The sequence below is a fragment of the Citrus sinensis genome, chromosome 3 (genome assembly GCF_022201045.2).
Source record: "Citrus sinensis cultivar Valencia sweet orange chromosome 3, DVS_A1.0, whole genome shotgun sequence".
In the NCBI taxonomy this organism is placed as follows: domain Eukaryota; kingdom Viridiplantae; phylum Streptophyta; class Magnoliopsida; order Sapindales; family Rutaceae; genus Citrus; species Citrus sinensis.
The window spans coordinates 50534786-50556313 of NC_068558.1; the positions used below are offsets into that span (position 1 = coordinate 50534786).

General features: G+C 35.0%; 5 protein-coding genes and 1 long non-coding RNA gene across 7 annotated transcripts; 3 read left to right on the plus strand and 3 right to left on the minus strand.

The window, feature by feature from the left end:
- Positions 1 to 53: 53 nt before the first annotated feature.
- On the minus strand, positions 54 to 2403 carry LOC127901506 (uncharacterized). The gene is made up of 3 exons (XR_008053699.1): positions 1602 to 2403; positions 1407 to 1503; positions 54 to 1329 (listed from the first exon to the last, which is right to left on the minus strand). It is a non-coding gene; the product is annotated as an uncharacterized LOC127901506 (long non-coding RNA).
- Positions 2404 to 3032: 629 nt separating this feature from the next.
- Positions 3033 to 6632, minus strand: LOC127901452 (cell division protein FtsY homolog, chloroplastic-like). Its single transcript, XM_052438793.1, has 12 exons — positions 6282 to 6632; positions 6067 to 6171; positions 5797 to 5870; positions 5661 to 5719; positions 5398 to 5435; positions 4844 to 4964; positions 4655 to 4723; positions 4476 to 4558; positions 4113 to 4181; positions 3863 to 3925; positions 3667 to 3792; positions 3033 to 3584 (listed from the first exon to the last, which is right to left on the minus strand). The coding sequence occupies exons 1-11, from the start codon at positions 6603 to 6605 to the stop codon at positions 3679 to 3681; spliced, it is 1119 nt and encodes a 372-aa protein (XP_052294753.1). The 5' UTR covers positions 6606 to 6632; the 3' UTR covers positions 3033 to 3584; positions 3667 to 3678.
- Positions 6633 to 10679: 4047 nt separating this feature from the next.
- Positions 10680 to 11276, plus strand: LOC127900865 (BON1-associated protein 2-like). Its single transcript, XM_052436120.1, has one exon. The coding sequence runs from the start codon at positions 10680 to 10682 to the stop codon at positions 11274 to 11276; it is 597 nt and encodes a 198-aa protein (XP_052292080.1).
- Positions 11277 to 13584: 2308 nt separating this feature from the next.
- On the plus strand, positions 13585 to 14142 carry LOC127900866 (BON1-associated protein 2-like). Its single transcript, XM_052436121.1, has one exon. It carries the CDS (start codon positions 13585 to 13587, stop codon positions 14140 to 14142), a length of 558 nt encoding a protein of 185 aa, XP_052292081.1.
- A 409-nt stretch (positions 14143 to 14551) lies between these two features.
- Positions 14552 to 17837, minus strand: LOC127900992 (E3 ubiquitin-protein ligase At1g63170-like). Of its 2 annotated transcripts, XR_008052951.1 has the most exons (6): positions 17102 to 17837; positions 16772 to 16891; positions 16540 to 16672; positions 15342 to 15506; positions 14712 to 15052; positions 14552 to 14585 (listed from the first exon to the last, which is right to left on the minus strand). XR_008052951.1 is itself a non-coding variant. In XM_052436636.1 (5 exons), exons 1-5 carry the CDS (start codon positions 17623 to 17625, stop codon positions 14876 to 14878), a joined length of 1119 nt encoding a protein of 372 aa, XP_052292596.1. In that variant the 5' UTR covers positions 17626 to 17837; the 3' UTR covers positions 14552 to 14875. The 2 variants fall into 2 exon arrangements, 1 of the variants encoding a protein (XP_052292596.1); XM_052436636.1 differs by having other exon boundaries at positions 14552 to 15052.
- Positions 17838 to 17972: 135 nt separating this feature from the next.
- Positions 17973 to 21522, plus strand: LOC127900991 (pentatricopeptide repeat-containing protein At2g03880, mitochondrial-like). Its single transcript, XM_052436634.1, has one exon. The coding sequence runs from the start codon at positions 18323 to 18325 to the stop codon at positions 20750 to 20752; it is 2430 nt and encodes an 809-aa protein (XP_052292594.1). The 5' UTR covers positions 17973 to 18322; the 3' UTR covers positions 20753 to 21522.
- Positions 21523 to 21528: the final 6 nt, after the last annotated feature.

The following is a 21528-nucleotide window of genomic DNA, read 5'->3' on the forward strand; positions in this document are numbered from 1 at the left end:
TTGCCGATCGTCTGTTCTGTGCCTAGCCACTACAATAATTCCTTTCTGTTCAAAATCTTTTTTTTTTTTTTTTTTATTGAACTGAAAGGTAGATAGCTGTGCTTATGATGGCAATCTCAAAAACAAAGCAAAGCAGATATCGTGTATTTTGTTTGTTATCCATTTCCAAATTCTGTGTTTGATGGGGGCTCACAAAACAAACAAGCATGCAGTTATCACATTCAACTTCATGGGTTGCATTAACTTATTTAAATTGAAGCGTTGAAGCGTCTTATAGAGTTTAAGTGGAATGATCAATTTGCATTTGTAGTAGCTAACAAATGGATTGTTGGTGATATGGAGAATAAAAACAAGATCGTCTTTCATTTCATCAGTATTTTAGTCGTGAGGAGCTAAAACGGCTGGAGCTTGACTCAACAACAGCAACTGACGACCATCCAAATCCACTTCAAATATCTCCATTACAACATATAGATTGTGAAAACCTGCGAGTGGGGCAATTGCGAAGAAAGAGACGATCTTCTGGAACGCCTTTACAATTCCAAAGAGCTTTCTCTATTAATAGGCAAAATGAACCTTTATTGTCGAAAAAAATTCCGGGACCAAATCCAGTGAAATAGCCACCATTTTGGCTGGATAGTCTTGACTTTTGTGAGCCACCGAATGAACATGCAAAATTGCCAAGGTGACGAATAATGGAGCTGAATTGATTTTGCATGCCAATGCCATCATGCTTGAAACGAAGTCAAGGAGTACTTTTGGGGGCTTGACTCAATGCTCCCATATGGCCCATGTAAAATGTGAAAGGAAATAGCCGAGAGAGCTACAGTTGAAAAATGGCCCCGTACTTTGTCAAACATTAGCCTCCCATCCATACATGAGTTTTCGCTTTAGCACTACTCAAACCAATAATTCAACAGAATAACATGTTTGCATGAGCTGTTCAATTAATAGATTGGAAGTCTTAGATTCGACAATAAGAATATGAATTAAACCGGTAGCTTTGAGAGCTCCCTTCTGATTTCTACGACAGCCACAGTTAAAAAGTTCAGTTTCGCCTCAGATCTACACAGATAAAATGTCTAAAGAATCAGTTAAATACACGTATGGGTATATCATACTTGGAATGTAATTTTAACTGGGACTTACAATGTTTATGAGCTCAAACTCGATTACACACCTCACACATAAAATCTATCGTATTTGGTTATAACCCATTGAAGTAAGATATCAAACATATACGAGCTAAAGTTTTGTCTTAGTCTCTACACCAACTAGAGACTCAGCTTCTTCGCCTTTTTTAGAATTACCATCGATCCTTCTGTAAATCTGCAAATTCACAGAGTTAGGATTAGCATTGACATGAGTTTTTTACACAATTTTTTAATCCGATTTGTAATACAAACATTATTCTTCATTCCTTATCGTAGCGGATTGGGAGATGGTGCCACCAGGTCCACCACAACTTGCAGCTTCTTGCTGCTGACTGTGCTGTCATGACCACTGCATGTTATAAGTTCAAGAAAAATGAGCTTACGAAACTGAAGATTAACTTAATGCTTAATAGACAAATGCCCAGATGAATGTGGATAGAATAATACCAAAGGTCTAAAAGAGACAAACTGCAAAACCCAGTTTCAGTATTGTCTTGCAGAAAGTAAGGGCAACCATCCACCAGAGAGATCACCATCAATATTCTATCAAAAGAGATTCCACAAATAATCTAAGAACACACTATAATAGCATTAAAACGTTGACTATGAATTTACTAACCTACTTTGATAATTACAAATTTAAGCAATCCCACTTTCATTGTCGAGATATAATTATGGACTTGACGAGACGACTAAGAATGTAACCGTTTCATCATACTCAAAAGAAAAGACAAACTCCAACAGCTGAAAGCAATATATTCCGGACTCCAAAAGCTTTATACGAGTAATGAAATGTGCAACACTGAGAAAGAACCGCGGGGTGGAGGAGATTATCCATCAGTAGTTGTTCTTTTTCCACCACCCCCCCTCTCTTCCGGGGAAGTGAAAGCAAAATTGGCAATGATCAATCATCATCTCTTGCATTTTCAAAAAACATCAACTGAAATGATGATGTCATATCGTTCGGGCTCTCTCAGTCGAACGCCAGAATATCAGTACATTTATGTTGTGTTTACTTTCTGGAGTAGGAGTGTGGGATTCCTCTCACTCCAGTGTTTACTTATCATTTTTAAGGGGAGAGTGGGATTCCCACTCCGTAAGTCCCACCTGATTTTGGAGTGGAAAGTGGGATTCCCACTCCCATAGGGGGAGGTGGGAGTGGAAATCCACTCCCCCCCTCTTCCCTTTTTACCCTCATAATTAAAATAAATAAATAATATCAAATTCATTAAAAATAATAATATTAAACATTAATTTTTAATAAATATTAATTAATTATTTAATTAATAATAATAAATATTTTATTCTAAGAAAATATTAATTTTGTACTATATTATCAATAATAATGTTTCATTTGTGTTGCTATTATTAATAATTTTTATTCACATAATTTAAATTAAAATTAATTAAAAAATTATGATTTACATAATTAAGAATATTAATAATTATTATTAATTTACAAATATAATAAAATATTTATTTTATTTTTTAAATATATTTTTTATTAATTTTTAATTACAAATTATAATTCTTTAAATAAGGATAAAATTATAATTTAAAATTATTTACTCCCAATCCAAGACAATATAAACACATAAATTAAATTCTGATTTCAATTTCATTCTTTCATTCTAATGTAAGTAAACAACCTACTCCTAATCCTAAGATTCCTACTCTTCAAGATTCTCACTCCAATCTAAAATGTAAACACTACGTTAGTTTAGATCCATTTTGTCCAGAGTTTAATACATGTGTATGAAAATAACATTTTGGTCCATCATTTAAACTAGAAGTCTAGAACTTGTTAAGTTCAATTACAAAAAAAAAAAACATTTGGGTCCTTTATTTAAACTAAAATAAACAACCAACTCTCCAGAGTTTTTTTTTTTTAACTTTTACTTTTACTTTTACTTTTTGGAGAAGCCAAATCCCCAGAGTTTGTCATAATGGATATGGACTTCATCATTTTTATGAAAAAATTAATGTTGATGGGCGGACTTTGCTTTCACTTCCGAGCTTTTCGTTTGCTTTCTCTTCCTCTCTGCATTATTTGATGATGCTTTAATACTTGTTCTTTAGGGGAAGATTGACTATTTGACTTGAAATCCTTGCTTTTTTTTTTCTTTTTTCTTTTTTTCCTTTTTCTATCTTTCTCATTTTTGAGGAGAAATTCTAGCATTCTACCAACTGTCATGTAACGACATCATCCAGAAAAGCAATTTAGTTACACTGCCCTACATCAAGCATGCACCTATATTCACTAACTGGTAAGAATTTATTCTTATAAATAAACTCTTCTCATACTTGCAATCCCATTAATGCTGCATCCATGTCCTCATAAATGGTCTTGCACTTTTTAATAGAGTTAACTGCTCAGCCTTTAGCCATCCTATTTCGCCAAAAAACTAATAGTTTGATTGAACAATGAATCTGCATATAAGAGGGTAACTAACAGGATTACTGAATTGATTCAAAAAATGATGAAGGAATTGGCCAATTTATGTCTACTGACCACTTTCAGTTCTCATGAAAATATGGCATTAACAAAGGCCTCTGCATCGAAGGGTTGTAGGTCCTCCACACCTTCACCAACACCCACAAACTTTACAGGAATGCCAAGCTCATCGACGACACTGACCTGCAAGAAGGAAGTAAGACGTCTTACCAAAATCATAGCTTTGAGCACAGAGGTTAAACTTGGAGCTTACCACACAGCCACCTCTAGCAGAACCATCCAGCTTTGTCAAAATTAAACCAGTTATTCCGACAACCTGTCACAAAAGATAGTGTAAACCATGCACTGATGCAGTGTTCAAATAGTATGATTATATCATGTCCTAGCTATGGTAAACACTAAACATTATAGATAATCAAACTCACCAAAAAGAAAAGTAGCTATGCATAAATAACCAAAACACAACCAACTTATCATTAGGAAGCAAAGGATGGGAATATTACATCATTAAATTCTCTTGCTTGTGGAAGCATATTCAAGCCAGTAGTCCCATCCAGAACTAGTAGGATCTCCTGCAAATTATGTTAGCTATGGTCATAGACAAATTAGAAGCCTAGAGACATTGAATCATAACAGTGGAATGTAAATGTAACAATTAAAATTAAAGATTTAATAATTAAGCTTGTAAATAAATGTATGAGCCATTAATCACTTACAATCACAGAGAATGACACTCTTAAACCAAATAACAGAAGTATCAAATACTACATTATGCAAAACCTATTGGATTGGACGTGAAGTGCCAATCTGTCGCATATCCTAAAGATACTTCGACGACAGAGATATAAAACCACCAAAAAACTTACATTAGGTGCACCGTTAACAACTTTGCCCACAGCTTTCTTGCATGCAACCAACTCTTCCATCAGGCTGTAGTTTGTGTGGAGACCTAATAATCAATAAAAGACTCTGCTGAACATAAAGAAACTAAGAGGTGGGTAAAAATATACACGAGAGAAAAAATAGAAAAGCTCTCCATACTTACGTCCAGATGTGTCACACAAAACAATATCAAAACCCTGTTCTTTCCCTCTTTTCACAGCCTGTGAAAGAACTATTCAGGAAGCACTCTAAGATCATATGTTAGTAGTTATATCATGTCCAATAGATTTTTGCAATCTAACAAAAGAAGAAATGAAAAAGAAAAAAAAAATCATTGGAATTTTTCACCTACCTGATGATGCTTTGGCCTTCTCTCCTTCAGCCACAACAATCTCACAACCAGTCCTCTCTGCCCATATTTCCAGTTGATCACTAGCGGCTGCTCTAAAAGTGTCACCTGCTGCCATCAGTGTCTGGCATAATTTTTAAAGCATAAGGTGGTGAATGAGGAGGAAAAAAATGAAAGAAAGATATCAAATAAAGATAGGAATTTAGAAAGAGGCTTGAATTGCAACTACTCCCTTTCCGAGAAACCGAGCAAGTTCCAACATAATGCAGATATCAGAAAAGACTGGTGAACATAGTGGTGTCTTATGCTTGGTAATAGAAATAGCCTCTCTTAAGATTTGGGGTCAACAACATTTTTCCCCCCTCCCAGCATATTCTACAACTTAAAGAAAACCAGTTCCCTAACCGAACTAGATCTGTACAAGACCATCCAATAGAAAGTAAAATACCACTTTGTTATTTCTACAGAGATTCTAAATTCTTTTTCTGATGCTCTATAACTATAAGAAATGATTTAAAACACCGCAGCAGAAGCAATGCACATGAATAACATCTCACCTTTGCCCCTTCGTTCTTTAATCTATATGCCAGCTTTCCTGCAAGAAGACAGTGCCTCAGAAAGTCATTTCATCATATATTGCAAAAACTGTTTGCTAAACATAGCAACATTCATAACCTTCAAAATTCATAAGAGCCAAGGTCACTTGCCATGACCATGAACCAAGCACTATAAATGGAGACAACATTTCAAGTATGTGAAACAAATGATTTAATAACTTCATCTCCAGAATTGCCTGAAACAAAAAGTGGTTGTAACTCACCTAGTGATGTTGTTTTTCCACCACCATTGACACCAACAATCAAGACCACAGCTGGTTTCCTAACATCACAAACACAAACACCAGATTAAAGAGAATTCATATAACTCAGAATAGAACAAGACGATTAACAAGAAACCTGTATCCAAGTTGAAGCTCAGTCTTGTTCCCTTTCTTAGTCAGCAAATCCAATACACTATTCTTCAATGCATCCTATAGCAATTCCATCAATCAAAGAAAATGAATGTTCAAGAATTGAAAACAGAATAATGTATATTAAATATAATTTGTTTTTCTTTTTTTCTTCAAATGTGCAAATTCGAAGTTTGTTTTTCAAATGATGTGGCATAGCAATCAATGATATGTGTGCCGCGGCCACTGCACATTAGATGCGAATGTTTTTAAGTACCTTAATGTCGGGTCCTGATTTGAGCTTCCCTGCTAGTATATCGTCTCGTAAACTCTCCACAATCTTAATAGTGATTCTTGGCCCAAAATCAGACACTAACAAAGCCTGGCAGTTAAGAGACAACTACTTCAACTCAACTCTCTTTTCCCTACGGAAATTTCTAGAGGAAACATCAAACATTTACTATTTCTTTAGTAAAGGTAAAAAAGTGAAACCTCTTCCAGTTCATCGAGCACTTTGTCTGTGTCAGCGAGGTTCCAGTAAAGTAGTAGCTCGTCAATGACGGCGAGGTTGTCTCTGGTTTTGGAGAATCCAGAAAATATCTTCTCCACGTCACTCTTGGCTTTCTCTTTAATCAACCGCCCTAGACGGGTGAAGAACCCGGTCTGCCCACCGGCTGAGCATTTGAACCGGTTCGTGGCTGGTCGTATCGCCGTGCAATGAGAGAATCGAGTCTGAGGGAGGCAGTTGGTCAAGTAGAAGGAAGTGTGTTTGGAGATCAGTGGGAGACGGGTGGGAGTAGCTGAAGCCATAGCCATTTCTCACTCCTCGAATTGTTATTCCAGGCAAGGCCACAGGATAAAATGCCTTCCATAACCGACGTCGTTTCATTTTTCCAACCAAAACGAACCGTTTCTTTTGAAATCGGATCCCGGTTTTTTTTTTTTTGTTAACCCGGATAATGTCAAAATATTAAAAAATAAAAAACAAAATAGTTGTTGCATTTACGAATAAATTGTAGTGCATCCTAAAATCTACCGAGTAATAATTGGAAAATCTATTCACATAATTATTAGGGACATATAAACACTATTTTAGGATCATAGTCCAATGGCAATCCAAAAAATATTGAATACATAATAACATAACCGAACCGATTGAACTCACCATCCATTGCTTGAAGCCCTGAAATGGGTTTTTAATTTATAAATGACAAAATGACTTATCTATACATAATTACAAGGGATGGTAAAATTCTCCTCGAGTTTGGGGCCCCATGAAGCCTCACCCTAAATGGAAAAAATTTAAAATAATTTTTAGAGAATCGGGTGGAGAGTGAGGGAAAAATAATTCCTAAATTTTTAACGGGGTAGAGTTTGGTTTTATACTCTCCACGCCATCCTCATCCTTATCCCCATTATATATAAATATGTTTTAAATTATTATTTAATAATTTTTTATTTTATTAACTATAATGTTAATTAATAAAATTTTTTATTTTTATATAATATAAACATGATATGAATAAAAGAAAATCCTACAATATAATTCTTTTTCAACTCTAAAACATTATTATATTTTCTTTTCTCTTTTAAGGTAATGCTCTCTTCAAATATTTTTTAGTTTTGATAGCATTTTAAGATATTGTTTCAAATTTTTAGAGATTTTTTAAAAATAATTTAAAGACTTTATAATATGGTAATGATTTTTAATTTAATTCTCTAATTTTAATTTACTGAAATCATATATTTATACATACTATAAAATAAGCAAATGGGGAATGGGGTGAGGATAGATAAATCATTTCCCACATGAGAATTTCCCATCCCCACCCTACTAAATTTATTGAGGAATGAGGTGGAGAATGGAGGCAAAAAATTTTAATGGGGTGGGGAATGTAGTAGGGCTCCCCATCCCATTGCCATCCCTAAGTATTACAACATTTTTAAAATATTAATGTGTATGATATTTTGCTTAAGAGTAGAGCTATCGGCACTCTCCTATCCCTATTAATTAGCCTTCTCAATTTTCATTAAATATATATGCGGGTACGTTCAAGAGGCATATTTTTAAATATAAATTTAAACATAATATTATAACCATTAGATTAAAGTTATTCAAGAGTTGAAATTGAAGAGACATGTTTTTTTTTTCAGTTTTAAAAGTTAAAAAATTAATGTAGTAAGTCCTCATATAATAATAAATTATTGCTACAATACAAAAAAGAGGAAAATAATTCAATTAAAGAGGTATAATAATTAAAAAGTGACAAAAGAGAGGATATATTAAGTAAGTGAGAGAAGAATTAGTAATAACTTATTATTATATTAGAATCCACTGCATTAATTTGTTTGCTTTTAAAATTAGAAAAATCACGTGAGCTTCAATTTCAACCCTTGATTAGCATTGATCTAATGGTCAGAATGTTGTATCTAAATTTATGTTTAAAAGTGTATCACTTGAACCTCTATCATTATAAAACAAATTATACAAATAACCCTATATATTTTTCTCACGTGACCATATAAAAATAAAATTTCTTTTATTACAGAACTTCTTTAATGATTCAGTGGGCAGTAGGTGTTTAACTAGGCTTATTTTTAATCAAGATTAACATTATAAAATTTTAAAAAGAGGGACTTTATAAGAGTGTTAAGAGAAGCAGACCCCTTACGTAGGACTTATTTGTAGTGCTTTGCCGGTAAAACAGTGGATTATTCCTATTAAATTTAATATTACCTAAAAATATAAGTAAGTTTCGCTGTGAGATTCAATGTTAAAATATAAGTTTGTTTCGCAAAAATTACGCAAATAAAAATTCAAAAGGATTTTCCTATTATAATATTTGTTATAACTTACAGCCCAATTTTATTTTTTTTTTTGAGAATACTTACAGCCCAATTTAAATATGCAGAAGTGAGTAATTTAAGCAGTGGGTTAGGTGGGCCAATTTACACTCTTTTAATTAAATTGTAAGTTCGGGACACCCAAATGAAGACTGACACGGTCAACGTCATTGTCCGCGATATCGATACGAGTGAGTAAACTTAAGCAATAATTAATTAAACATGGATACTTTACACGCGTGTGGTGACGTGGTGTTTGGCGAAACTTACTTTAGTTGTAAGTTGTTGACAAAAGCAGAGGCTGTTAAAGAAATTTCGCGATTTTGTTTTGTATTTTTGATATTTCCTTTGAGGAGAAGTCTATGCTACAGCTTCTGTAAGTAACAGTAGCCAATGGGCAACTTTCACGGGTGCTAGAGGAGAGAGAAAGAGGTCCCAACGCAAGGTGATGGAAATGGGAAAGTTCGAAGCTGTTACTTGCAGCTTCTGCACCTTAGCCACGTCCTTCATTTGAAGTTCCTAGAAGCCGAGGTGGAAAATGTACGTGGCTTGGATGTCAGCTGGAAATCGTCAAATAAAAAAAAAAAAAAAAAATCTATTTTTCGGAGTTTCGCTCAGGCGCTCAGCCGCCAAAGTCCAAATATACAAGTCAGCACATAGGCAGGATCATCGTCCCAACTGTCAGATGCACTGCACAATACAATACATTGCTTTTGTTTTTGTGAAAACATTGGCGAGGGTCAAGCAATACATATAAAATAAAATAAAAAGGTTAATTAGTCATGGGTGATACTTGTTTTGATAAATTTTTAAAAATTAATATATTTTTAAAAAATATTTGAGTAGGTGACAATTTGTTAATTTTGTTGTTAACTTTAACGAAATAGTAAATTAATTGTAAAATAATATTTTTGCCACTAGAATTAATTAAAAAATGACGTTTCTATCCCTATAATAGCTATAAAATGACGTTTCTATCCCTACAATTAGTTACAAAATATATTTTTACCCCAAGTCAATTAATTTTTATTTTTTAAATAGAAAAAATAATAAAAAAATTACATCTAAGTGCAATTAACAGAATTTTTTGGTTAAATCATACATTTAAAAAAAAAATTGTTGTTGAATCAAACAAAATTTTCTTATTAAATTTAACGGCAAATTTGATTCAATAAGAATTTTTTTTTTAAACAGATTTTTTCGATTTAACCAAAAAAAAACTTTTAATTACACTTAGATGTAATTTTTTTTATATTTTTTTCAATTTAAAAAATAAACAATAATTGAGTAGGGGGCAAAAGTATTATTTTGTAATTAATTTACTATTTTTATTAAAGTTAACAGAAAAATTAATGGATTATCAACTGCTCAAGTATTTTTTTAAAATGTGTCACATTTTTAAAATTTGTCAAAATATGGTCACTCATAGTGATTAATCCTGGAAAAAAAAAATTAAAAAGAGCCCAGAACATATATCACATGATTTAAGTTATGGATAATCAATCGGAATTGTATATGTAATTTGAATTAATAGGAGGTAATTAAGATTTTACTACATTTGCCACGAACATGACTTGGAATTTTCTCTTATCAAACCCACACGCCTGACGCCACATTTGAACTTTTTAATTTTTTAGTGAAGATTTCTCAAGTTTTCCAACGAAATTATTGACGCAGTCCAAGCCCACCTTAAAGGGTCAGGGTCATGTCGCACGTTGCCCTCACGCTTGGGTTGTTTTCTAACGGAAAAGACCAAATTGCCCATCGGAAGCCTTCGTTGACTGAAGCGCGGGCTGGTCCGAATATTAAACAAAGACGGAAAGCCAGAGAAACAACGTCTCTATTTCTCTTATCCTTCTCGTCACCTGCCTTGATTGCCTCACAAACAGCTATAAAAACCACTCGCCCCCATCCATCCATTAAATCTTCGAAAAGAGAAGTTAAACACGCATATTTGTTGTGTGCGTATAACACTTGCTTAATTGCCTCTCGAGCTCGGGCGTTGCATCAAAATCAATTACAAGCACGTGCAGTTGAATTGAAACGATGCTGGAAAAATCATCCTCCGGCTACCGCACGATAGAATTGACAGTACTATCAGGCGAAGACTTACGTATTGATCGGAGATTAATAAAGAAGAACGCATTCGCAATCGTACAAACGGATACTTCTTTCGATTATTGCACCACAAAAGTTGACGAATCAGGAGGAAGCCATCCTTCGTGGAACGAAAAGCTCGTTATCGAATTGCCCATGCATGCACGTTTTATTACTGTACAAGTACAATGCAAGAGCAAGAGTTCTTCCTCAGGGAATAATAATAATCACAACAAAATTGTTGGGTTTGCCAGAATACCTGTTTCAGATTTCATTGGAGGGTATGCTCCGGAAAATTATCTGCATTTTCTGAGTTATAGATTAAGGAATGCTAAAGGGGACAAGAATGGGATTATAAACGTTTCCGTGAGATCACTTAAGGTGGCCGCGGATCAGCATGCAAGCAGCAGCAATTATTTGTCCAAGGCACCAAGACTGAACGTGCAGGGTTATGTGCCTGCCTATTCGGGATTTGCTTCGGGATTCGGGGCTCCCGTTGGTGGAGTTGTCACTGGGGTTCCTGTTTGGTGCGCAAACCGTGCATAAATATGTAGATGCTTGTATGGATTAGTCATATACAGTATGGTTCTAAATCCCTACTATATTAGATACAGTATAAATCATTCATTCATTTGTTGATTCTTTTGTATAGAATGTACGCATATATATAACAGCAAAGGAAAGTAGTCCCCAAAGTGATAAAAGGGGGGAAACAGTTTAATTAATGGAGCGTTTTTAGAAGAAACTCTATCGAAGTGCATCTGCATTTACATGATTGGTAATTGAGGTCAAATGTTTTTGTAACACCTGTAATTAATAATAATAATAATAATAATAATAATAATAATAATAAATAAGACATGATCGGTTTGTTAAAGCTGGATCGCGTGTTCGCGCTTATCATACGGAAGTGACCGGTTCAACGTTGAAAATTGAATTGTTGTAACAGAAAACAACCTGGTGTAAGTTGCCAAATTCATAGACAATCAATATGAATGAAGTAGACCGCCTCTTGTATATATTATACGATCACTCACGTGTTAAAACAACCACGTGACTAGCAGATATGAATGAGATCGTCTAAAATGAGAACATTGATTTTTTAATTTGAACTGTTTTATCATTCTTATGTTCAATAACACTTTACAATACATTATATATATATATATATATATATATATAAAATATTAAAAAAAAAAAACCAATTTACAGAGTTACGTTTTCCGACGAAAACTTTTGACTTGAAATTTAACGTACCTTTCCAAGACTTCATGTCTTCATCCATTCTATTGCAAGATATAGAGTAGAAAGTGATAAAAGCAACGGGGTTCAGGGACGAGTCCCTTTTCATCAATCTTGGCATTTTTCATTTACTTTATGATGCATTTATTTATTAGTAATCATAAGATATTAGAATGAGAATAAAAAATGAGAAATAAAATAAATAGTTATTTAAACGGTAAGAATTAGAATTAATTATATTTTTATTGATGTATTTATTTTATTTTTGTATCGGAATGAATTTTCATTTCCTTTATGATGCATTTACTTATTGGTAATCAGAATAGGTTAGAGTGGGAATGAAAAATGAGAAACAAAATAAATTATTTATTTAAACTGTAAAAATTAGAATTAGCTATATTTTCATTATTGTATTTACTTTGTTTTGGCATCAGAATGAATTGTTACAAGTAAATAAAATGTGCTTAGTTAATTATAGTTATTACTATTATTATTTATAATAATTATTATGATTATTATTATTATTAAAAAATTAATGTTAATATTAATACTAACATTAATAATAGTATCAATGATGATGACGACGACGACAACAACAACAACAACAAAAATAACAATATTTTTTTACTTTATTTTTTTTAAGGTTTCAATAGAGATGGCAATGGGCGCCACCCGTAGCGCGTTTGTCATTACCAAATCCAAACTCGCACAAAATATAAATTATCAAACCCGCAACGGGTTTTCATTTTTTTAAGAAAACCCACCCACTGCAGGTTTTGATAATTAACAAACTCGCAATGGTATCTGGCAGATTTTTTGCGGGTTTGTACATTTAAAATCATAAATGTTCAATATATAAATTTACAATAATAACCTCAAATTCCACATAATATACTCAATTTTAAATTTAACCAATGTAAATAAAAAATTAAAATTTCAACATCAATCCAACACAAATTCTCAAATTTAATTATAAAATACACAAATTCATTAAAAAAACCACAAACTAGTATCTAACAATAACAATTACATTTCATATTATCATTCAACACAAGTTCTAAGAGAAGATCTTCATTTCATTCACCATCATCGGCACCCATCCAACATGATGCCTAAAATAATGATTAAGATTAATATTTTCAAAGAATAATACTTTTCAAATATTAATCCAAAAAAATTATAATAATAAAATAATTCCTATATTAAGTTAAAGAAAAATAGTCCATACAAAAACACTTTGGTTACTTGGTACTTTACATAATTACATTATTTTCTCTATATATTTTTAAGATTTAAAATTTTTAATTAAAATTAGATTAAAAATATTTTAAAAAATTGAATATTTATGCGGGTATCTTTTAGATATTAAACTAATATCAATTATCAAATATTACGGGCACAATTGCGATCCCAAGGTTTCTAACATTTTTTTAACTTACCGCTGATAGATTCAATTCCATTAACGACTCTATAACAAAGAAGCATCGCAGTACTTTCCTTTATTCTTCGCGTCAACTTCCTTCCTAAATGCTATATATATATATATATATATATATAATCACAATCCATCAGACCATCACCATCGCATCCTCAGAAATCAGAATCACTACATATGGAGAATTCTTGCTCATCCCATTCCCGGACGGTGGAAATCACAGTCTTGTCAGCCGAAGATCTTCGCGTTGACGGAAGATCAGTGAAAAAGAAAGCATTCGCCGTCGTTAAACTCGACCCGTTTAACAATCGTGTCACGAAAGTCGATGCCATCGGTGGAAGTTATCCTGCGTGGGACGAAAAGCTCGTGATGAAGCTGCCAATGCACGTCACCTTTATAACCCTAGAAGTACAATGCAGGACTTGTTCTGGTTCTGGGGACAGGCTTGTTGGGAGAGCCACGTTGCTCGTTTCGGATTTTATTGGAGGCTATGTGCCGGAAAATCATCTGAATTTTTTGAGTTATTTGTTGAGAGATGCGAGAGGGATCAGGAGTGGGATTCTTAATGTTTCCGTCAGAGTGAAAGCGGGATCAGGATTGGGATTATTGAAGTCAAGGTACGAGTATTGTTCATCGTCTCCATCGGCGCAACAAAAGCCAGTTATTGGTGCAGATGCGAAGAAGTTTAATGGACTTGTTGCTGAGATTCCTGTTTGGAATCCGTATCCCGTCTGATATTTTGATGGGTCCTCTCTCTTTTTCTGTTTTTTAAAGAAATTAATTGTGCAGGACATGATTAAATAAAGGAATTTTGTTCAGGATTAGCAAACATATTCCTTGCCTTAAATTTTCTTGCGATGTTTCTTGACGAATTATATTTAATTTGTGTATTTCTTCACTCTCACGCCTATGGCCATCTTTGTCGCATGTGCGGCCTTAAAGCATTGAATCCTCTAAACTTAAAGAAAAAAAAGACTAAAATCTTTAAAAAAATTAAATCAGAAGAGGATCCATAACAAAAAGTGCACCAAAGATCTGATGTTGAGCAATGAAACATCAGGACACAGGGACGACTCTCCGCTGGGCTCCTAATTGTTGAGCAATGAAGACACCTGCCACTTGCATTTTCTTTGGTCGATGCCGGTGATCAGTGACTAATCTTCCATTATAAACATTAACTGCAGTAGATTACATAAAAGTTTTAGCTATATTATATTAGCTTTAGAATATACATTAACTGCAGTATCCGGCCAATACATAATTAGACCATATTTCCGGAACTTTGATCTAGAACAAAAATATACCTAAACGACGTGGAAAAACTAGAACAAGCAACCTGCAAATACAGTGAGACTACACTGGTTAACCCAACTTTGAGTGAAGCTCTTGTTGCTAGTGTGTGGAGCACACTTCATATACATCCCAGAAACCAGCTCTATTCAGCTCTCGAATGGAAAACTACGACTTTCTAAACCTCTTCGCTGCCTCTTTCATTGCTCATTTTTAGAATGTTGAATTTGCAAAGAGGACATGTAGAATTGATGTACAACCACTTGTCTAAGCAAGAGCAGTGGAAATGGTGTCGGCAAGGAAGTTCCCGCAGCTCAGTTCCATCATCATAAGCAGAAAGGCAGATGCAACACTCCTGCAAACATGAAATATCTCAAGTCTAAAATTGTTATTTATTTTTCATCGTAATTTGACAGTAGATGTATCAATAATTAGACATATGGTGCTCATTTGTATTTGAATCTGGGACTTCCGGAGTTAAGTATTTGTTGCTGTCGTTCATGGCATTTGGGATGCCAATCTAATGCATACAGGCTAGAGCCATAGGCATAAATCCTAGGCTTTACTACACTCAAGAAGCTAATATATCCAAGAACATTCTAAAACTTCTAGAAACATAAAACGCAACATAGAGAGAGACTTACAGCATCATCCTCAGAAATAACATGTTCCATTGGCATATCAGTGTCACATTCAATCATTATCCCTCCAAAAGGTTCTTGAATCTCACCATTAACTTTCTCTAAACCATCTATCCTGCTGAATTTGAATTTCGGCAATCGATCAATCTCTTCTTCGGTGGCTCCTTCCTGCATCATGGATGTAGAGCAAATGGAAGAGTAAAGCTTCAAAACTGAACAAATGAGAGGAATCCAAACAGTCAAACCAGCATAACAATCCCCACATAGGAAGAATATTACAAGCACATGCTACACAGAATATTCGAACTACCAGATGGCTGCATTCGAACAAAGATTTTTCACAGCTCTAAGACGATAACAATATCCCCCAAGATAAGTTTCCAAGATGAGTTATTATTATTACTATGATTATTATTATTATTTTTGGTAAGATGAATTATTTATTTTAAGCATATCCACAAACACCAATCTTATTTCTGTTATTTTTTTTCTCTGAATGCAATCGAAAGATGAAAATCAAAGAAGACCAGCAAAATTGTATCTACATGTTCTATTGCTCATGCAAAATATGCTCTCCAACCACAAATACACCAAGTCTTTGAATTAGTTGAGCCGCCTACTACTTCAAACAGACCACGTATAACAACAGAAAGATGCAAAATGTAAAAGCACTGAGGTGATGTTGATAAAAATAAATAGAGTCGCATATATCAGAAGCACTTCATTGACATTCCAAGAACTCGCACTTATTTCAATAAAGCAATAAAATGCTTTTAGATTAAATCTGCTCAGGCATGGAATTGGAGCCTAGCTTATTAAGTACTTTATTCCCAGCACATTTAAGTCACTCTTTCAATGGAAACTTCTAGCATAAAATGTACTTATTTTACAACTATATCCTAAACTCTTGCCACAATGATTCACACTAAGTTTTGTGTATACCCAAGTTAATTGCACAGAGCATATATTTCAACACTTTACAATAACCATATGAACTGTATTGGTCACCTTACGCCTTCAATGGTTTTCATTTTTCTTGGTCAAACTATTTTATTTATTTATTTTTTTCAAATATGTTTAACTTCTTATGTCCAAATGAAAGAGAAAGAGAGGTTCAAAAACCAATACACTCAAAGAGAACGAAAAGAAACTTTGGAAATATCATATCAACATGAATTCAAAGATATTCACCGTACATTACCCGCTCTGTCAATGCATAGAGTATTCCAAGTATACAAGGAAGACAGCAACAAACAGCAATACCAATGAGGCATGCCACACCAACACAGATCATAACAAAGACCACATCAAAAGCAAGGAATGTAACACAAAGCCTGCAAAACAAACCCATTTAATCTCTATGAGCAAAGAAAACAAATATGTGCAATTTTTTTTTTTTTTTTTTGAGAACAAACATTTTAATTTATACTAACCAATAAAGCTGCGGCGAACAACTTATCAAAGTTTCACCACTTGCAGTTATCCAGTAGAACCCAACAATCCACCACAAAAATGAAAGAAATGTATTTGCTGACTCCAAATTCTTTGCTACACTGCATCCATAAAAGCAAACAAATTAAAGCTATATTTGGGAAATTAAACAAATAAAATATCAAGCATAAGTGGATATTTAGTTGATAAGCATTAGCTGGCAAGTAAAAATGAACATTCACCGAATACTTTAACTACTGTGCAAACATTCAAAGTTAAGTGAAACATTCTTCTAGTTCTAGAAACAAAATAATAATAATTGTGAGCTCTACCTGCTATCATTTTCACCATGAAACCGCTCTTCTTCATCACCGGTGACAGTAGTACTGCTGGACCCAGAAACGGAATCACCAAAAACAACACCTTCCCCTCGGCGCCTTCTTTTGAACTCCAAAGAGACGCAAAAAACGTGAAACAAACACTGCAAAGCGTAACCAACAATCCGGAGCCTTAGAGGCACCTCAGGCTTTTCGTTTATACTCACACCCAACACTGCGAAGGCAACAATTACAAATACCAAATTCCACAGGACATCAAGCACTATAATGGGCCTCGAGTAAGCCCAGTAGCTTTGACGCTCCTCCAGCTGCTCCGCCGCCGTTTCCCTCACGCGCACCGATGGCTCTCGTAGCATCAACCGCCTCCCGCTAGCGCGTCTGAGGAGTCGCGCCGCGGCGCCCCGTAACGGAGGTGGCGGACGGCGGAGTAGACGGCGGCTTCGAATGAGGTGGTCGGGGAGTGAGTGAGCTAAGAGTGGTGACGTTTCCGCGGCGTCTGCTGGGGGGTTCATTCGCATTCGACGACTGAAAGTGAACTGAAATCAACTAGCGTTTCGAGACAAATTTCAAGAATTGGATTCGGGTTTTGATATAAGGGTGATTTGGTGGGTTGATGTGAAGAGGGACTTAATTTGGAAACCATGAATTTTGTTTGATATTTGGGTGTTCGGAGATGATTTTTCAGGGGGCAAAAAAATAAAATAAAAATAAAAAGCGAGTACGTCCCGAGCATTTGAGTTTCTCGGGGCAGTTTTGAAAGAGAGTTTTACTTTTACCCACCCCTTGCCGTTTATAAATTACTTGTACTCAAATGGCTAGAGCCCAAGTGGCCAGAGCCACTCGTTTATAAATGTAAAATAAATAGTTTCAGTCTCTAAAAATGTATTATAGAAATTTAATTTAAATATATATTTTTTTAAATTTTAGAACGAAGGCAGTCTTTCTTTCAGGTTGGAAATTTAACGTCCCTTAAATATTTGAGAGGGTTAAAAATTTAAGCGGTGTCATATCAATATTAATGTCAACAGATCCCAATATATACATATATAATTATACATATCAATTATACTTTTATGTAATATAAGTTATAATTTAAATAACAGTCTCATGTCATAAAAAAAAAAATTACTTATACTCGCGGCGTTTACCGATTAATTTTGGCCAATATTATCCGTGAGTTCTTGTATAAACCGCGAAAAAAAAAGAAAAGCGGTTATGTTCAAATTGGATTTCAAAATTCTTAATTTTTCCCTCAGGTGCCGAAGCAAGATCATAGGACCAGCTCGCTATACTCACAACGTTGGAAACTCTGTTAAGCCCGCATCTGACTTGAATCGGGCTCTTGTTGATTTTTCGAATTCAGGTGAAATCGATGAAGCAGGCCAGTTGTTTGAGAAAATGTCTGATAGAGACGGGTTTACATGGAACACCATGATAGCTGCTTATGCCAATTCAGGCAGATTAAGGGAAGCAAAAAAGCTATTCAACGAAACCCCCTTCAAGAATTTTTTCACTTGGTCTTCACTTATTTATGGGTACTCAAACTATGGACGTGATATTGAAGCATTTGAGTTGTTTTGGCAAATGCAGCTTGAAGGATATAGGCCTAGTCAATACACATTGGATAATGTACTTAGGTTGTGTTCTTTAAAGGGATTGCTTCAAAGAGGAGAACAATTTCATGGGTATGCCATAAAGACTTGTTTTGACTTGAATGCTTTTGTTGTGACCGGTCTTGTTGATATGTATGCAAAGTGCAAGTGCATCTTCGAAGCTGAGTATCTCTTTAAAATGTTTCCTGATGGTAAAAATCATGTGGCCTGGACTACTATGATAACTGGGTATTCACAAAATGGCTATGGGTTTAAAGCAATTGAGTGTTTCCGAGACATGAGAGTTGAAGGGGTTGAGTCTAATCAGTTTACTTTTCCTAGTATATTGACAGCTTGCGCAGCTGTTTCGGCACGTGATTTTGGGGCTCAGGTGCATGGTTGTATACTCAGTAGTGGTTTTGAAGCTAATGTCTATGTTCAAAGTGCATTGATTGATATGTATGCAAAATGCGGGGATTTGGATAGTGCCAGGAGATTGTTAGAGTATTCGGAGATTGACAATGAGGTTTCTTGGAACTCTATGATAGTTGGGTTTGCGAGGCAAGGATTTCATAAGGAAGCTTTGTCTTTGTTCAAGAAAATGCATGCGAGAGACATAAAGATTGATGATTTCACATACCCATCTGTTTTAAATTGTTTTGCTTCAAATATAGATTTGAATAATGCAAAGTCTGTTCATTCATTAATCGTAAAAACTGGATTTGAAGGATATAAGTTTGTGAACAATGCACTTATTGATATGTATGCTAAACAAGGGAACTTAGATTGTGCTTTTATGGTTTTTAACCTTATGCAAGATAAGGATGTGATCTCATGGACCTCCTTGATCACGGGGTGTGCATACCATGGCTCTTATGAAGAAGCTCTCAAATATTTTTCTGACATGAGAATCTCAGGCATTTGTCCGGACCATGTTGTCGTTTCCAGCATTCTGAGTGCCTGTGCAGAATTAACAGTTTTGGAATTTGGGCAACAAGTGCATGCAGTCTTTCTTAAATCTGGTGGTTGTTCATCCTTATCAGTAGATAATTCCCTTGTACTCGTGTATGCTAAGTGTGGATGTATCAACGATGCTAATCGTGTATTTGACTCTATGCATACAAGGGATGTTATCACTTGGACAGCTCTAATAATGGGTTGTGCACAAAATGGTAAAGGAAAAGAGGCTTTACAATTTTATGATCAGATGCTTGCCAGGGGCACCAAGCCAGACTACATTACTTTTGTTGGCTTACTTTTTGCTTGCAGCCATGCTGGTCTTGCAGAGAATGCTCGCTGGTATTTCGAATCAATGGATAAGGTTTATGGAATCAAACCAGGTCCCGATCACTATGCCTGTATGATTGACCTCCTGGGGAGGTCTGGAAAACTCATTGAAGCCAAGGCATTACTAGATCAGATGGTAGGAGAGCCAGATGCAACTGTATGGAAAGCTCTCCTATCTGCATGTAGAGTACATGGGGACTTGGAACTGGGAGAGAGAGCGGCAAATAACCTCTTTGAATTGGAACCCATGAATGCCATGCCTTATGTTCAGCTATCTAATATGTATTCCACAGCTGGTAAATGGGAAGATGCCGCAAGAGTTCGAAAACTAATGAAATCAAGGGGAATCCGTAAGGAACCCGGCTGTAGTTGGGTTGAGACGAACAGCCAAGTACACATCTTTATATCTGAAGATAGGGGCCATCCATTGAGAACTGACATTTATTCCAAGATTGATGAGATTATGCTACTGATCAAGGAAGCTGGTTATGTGCCAGACATGAATTTTGCACTTCATAATGTGGAAGAAGAGGGTAAGGAGATTGGTCTGGCTTATCATAGTGAAAAGTTGGCTGTTGCTTTTGGACTTCTAACATTGCCACAAGGAGCACCCATTAGAATTTTCAAGAATCTCCGGGTTTGCGGTGATTGCCATACTGCTATGAAGTACATATCAGCAGTCTATCTTCGGCACATTATCTTGAGGGATTCAAACCGGTTTCATCACTTCAAAGCAGGAAATTGTTCGTGCGGAGACTACTGGTAAACATCTGAGTACTTATCCAGTGTTCCTGTATAGTTGTTCTCAAAGGCTTGGAGCAGAAGTCTCAGATTTCTCTGGCAAATTTTTGTCCTGAGGCTGCAACTGTTGGTTGGTCTTCAGTTATTATTTTTAAGTGGATAAGTCCCTTCAGAATGGACGTCTAAGATATATACATACATACATACACGGACCCATTCAAATTTTCAGGAATCTTCAGGTTTGTGGTGATTGCCACACTGCTATGAAGTACATATCAGCAGTCCCTCTTCAGCACATTATCTTGAGGGATTCGACCGATTTCATCACTTTAAAGTAGGAAATTGTTCGTGCGGAGAATACTGGTAAACATCTGAGTACTTATCCAGTTTTCCTGTACAGTTGTTCTCAAAGGCTTGGGGCAGAAGACTCGATTTTTCTAGTAAATTTCTGTCCCGAGGCAGCAGCGCTGTTGGTAGGTTTTCAGTTATTATTTTTAAGTAGGTAAGCCCCTTCAGAATGGACGGCTAAGAAAAAACATGTGACTTTAGACACAATAGTCGATTCGACAGTGTTGGAACACGAGCATAAATAGGGATCGATTCCACAATGATCAACGTAACCGAACCATTAGATTGCAAGGTTTTGTTTGTAGTTTGAAATGAATTATTTTATTGTGTGTTTACCTGAGGGTTTAGGGAATGGAAATGAAAGGGAATGGAAATGAAGGAATGAAAATAAAAATCATGTTTATTTAGCAAAATATAATTTAAAAATGAGAATAAAATAAAATCTATGGGTCT

Coding starts and splice junctions, on each gene's coding strand:
- LOC127901452 (XM_052438793.1), bottom strand. CDS start 6,605: ATGGCTATGGCTTCAGCTACTCCCACCCGTCTCCCACTGATCTCCAAA. Junction 6,172..6,281: donor TGCTCGATGAACTGGAAGAG/GTTTCACTTTTT, acceptor CTTAACTGCCAG/GCTTTGTTAGTGTCTGATTT. Junction 4,182..4,475: donor TTGTTAACGGTGCACCTAAT/GTAAGTTTTTTG, acceptor CATAATTTGCAG/GAGATCCTACTAGTTCTGGA.
- LOC127900865 (XM_052436120.1), top strand. CDS start 10,680: ATGCTGGAAAAATCATCCTCCGGCTACCGCACGATAGAATTGACAGTA.
- LOC127900866 (XM_052436121.1), top strand. CDS start 13,585: ATGGAGAATTCTTGCTCATCCCATTCCCGGACGGTGGAAATCACAGTC.
- LOC127900992 (XM_052436636.1), bottom strand. CDS start 17,625: ATGCGAATGAACCCCCCAGCAGACGCCGCGGAAACGTCACCACTCTTA. Junction 16,892..17,101: donor CATGGTGAAAATGATAGCAG/GTAGAGCTCACA, acceptor TTATGGATGCAG/TGTAGCAAAGAATTTGGAGT. Junction 15,507..16,539: donor TCTATGCATTGACAGAGCGG/GTAATGTACGGT, acceptor TCCATGATGCAG/GAAGGAGCCACCGAAGAAGA.
- LOC127900991 (XM_052436634.1), top strand. CDS start 18,323: ATGTTCAAATTGGATTTCAAAATTCTTAATTTTTCCCTCAGGTGCCGA.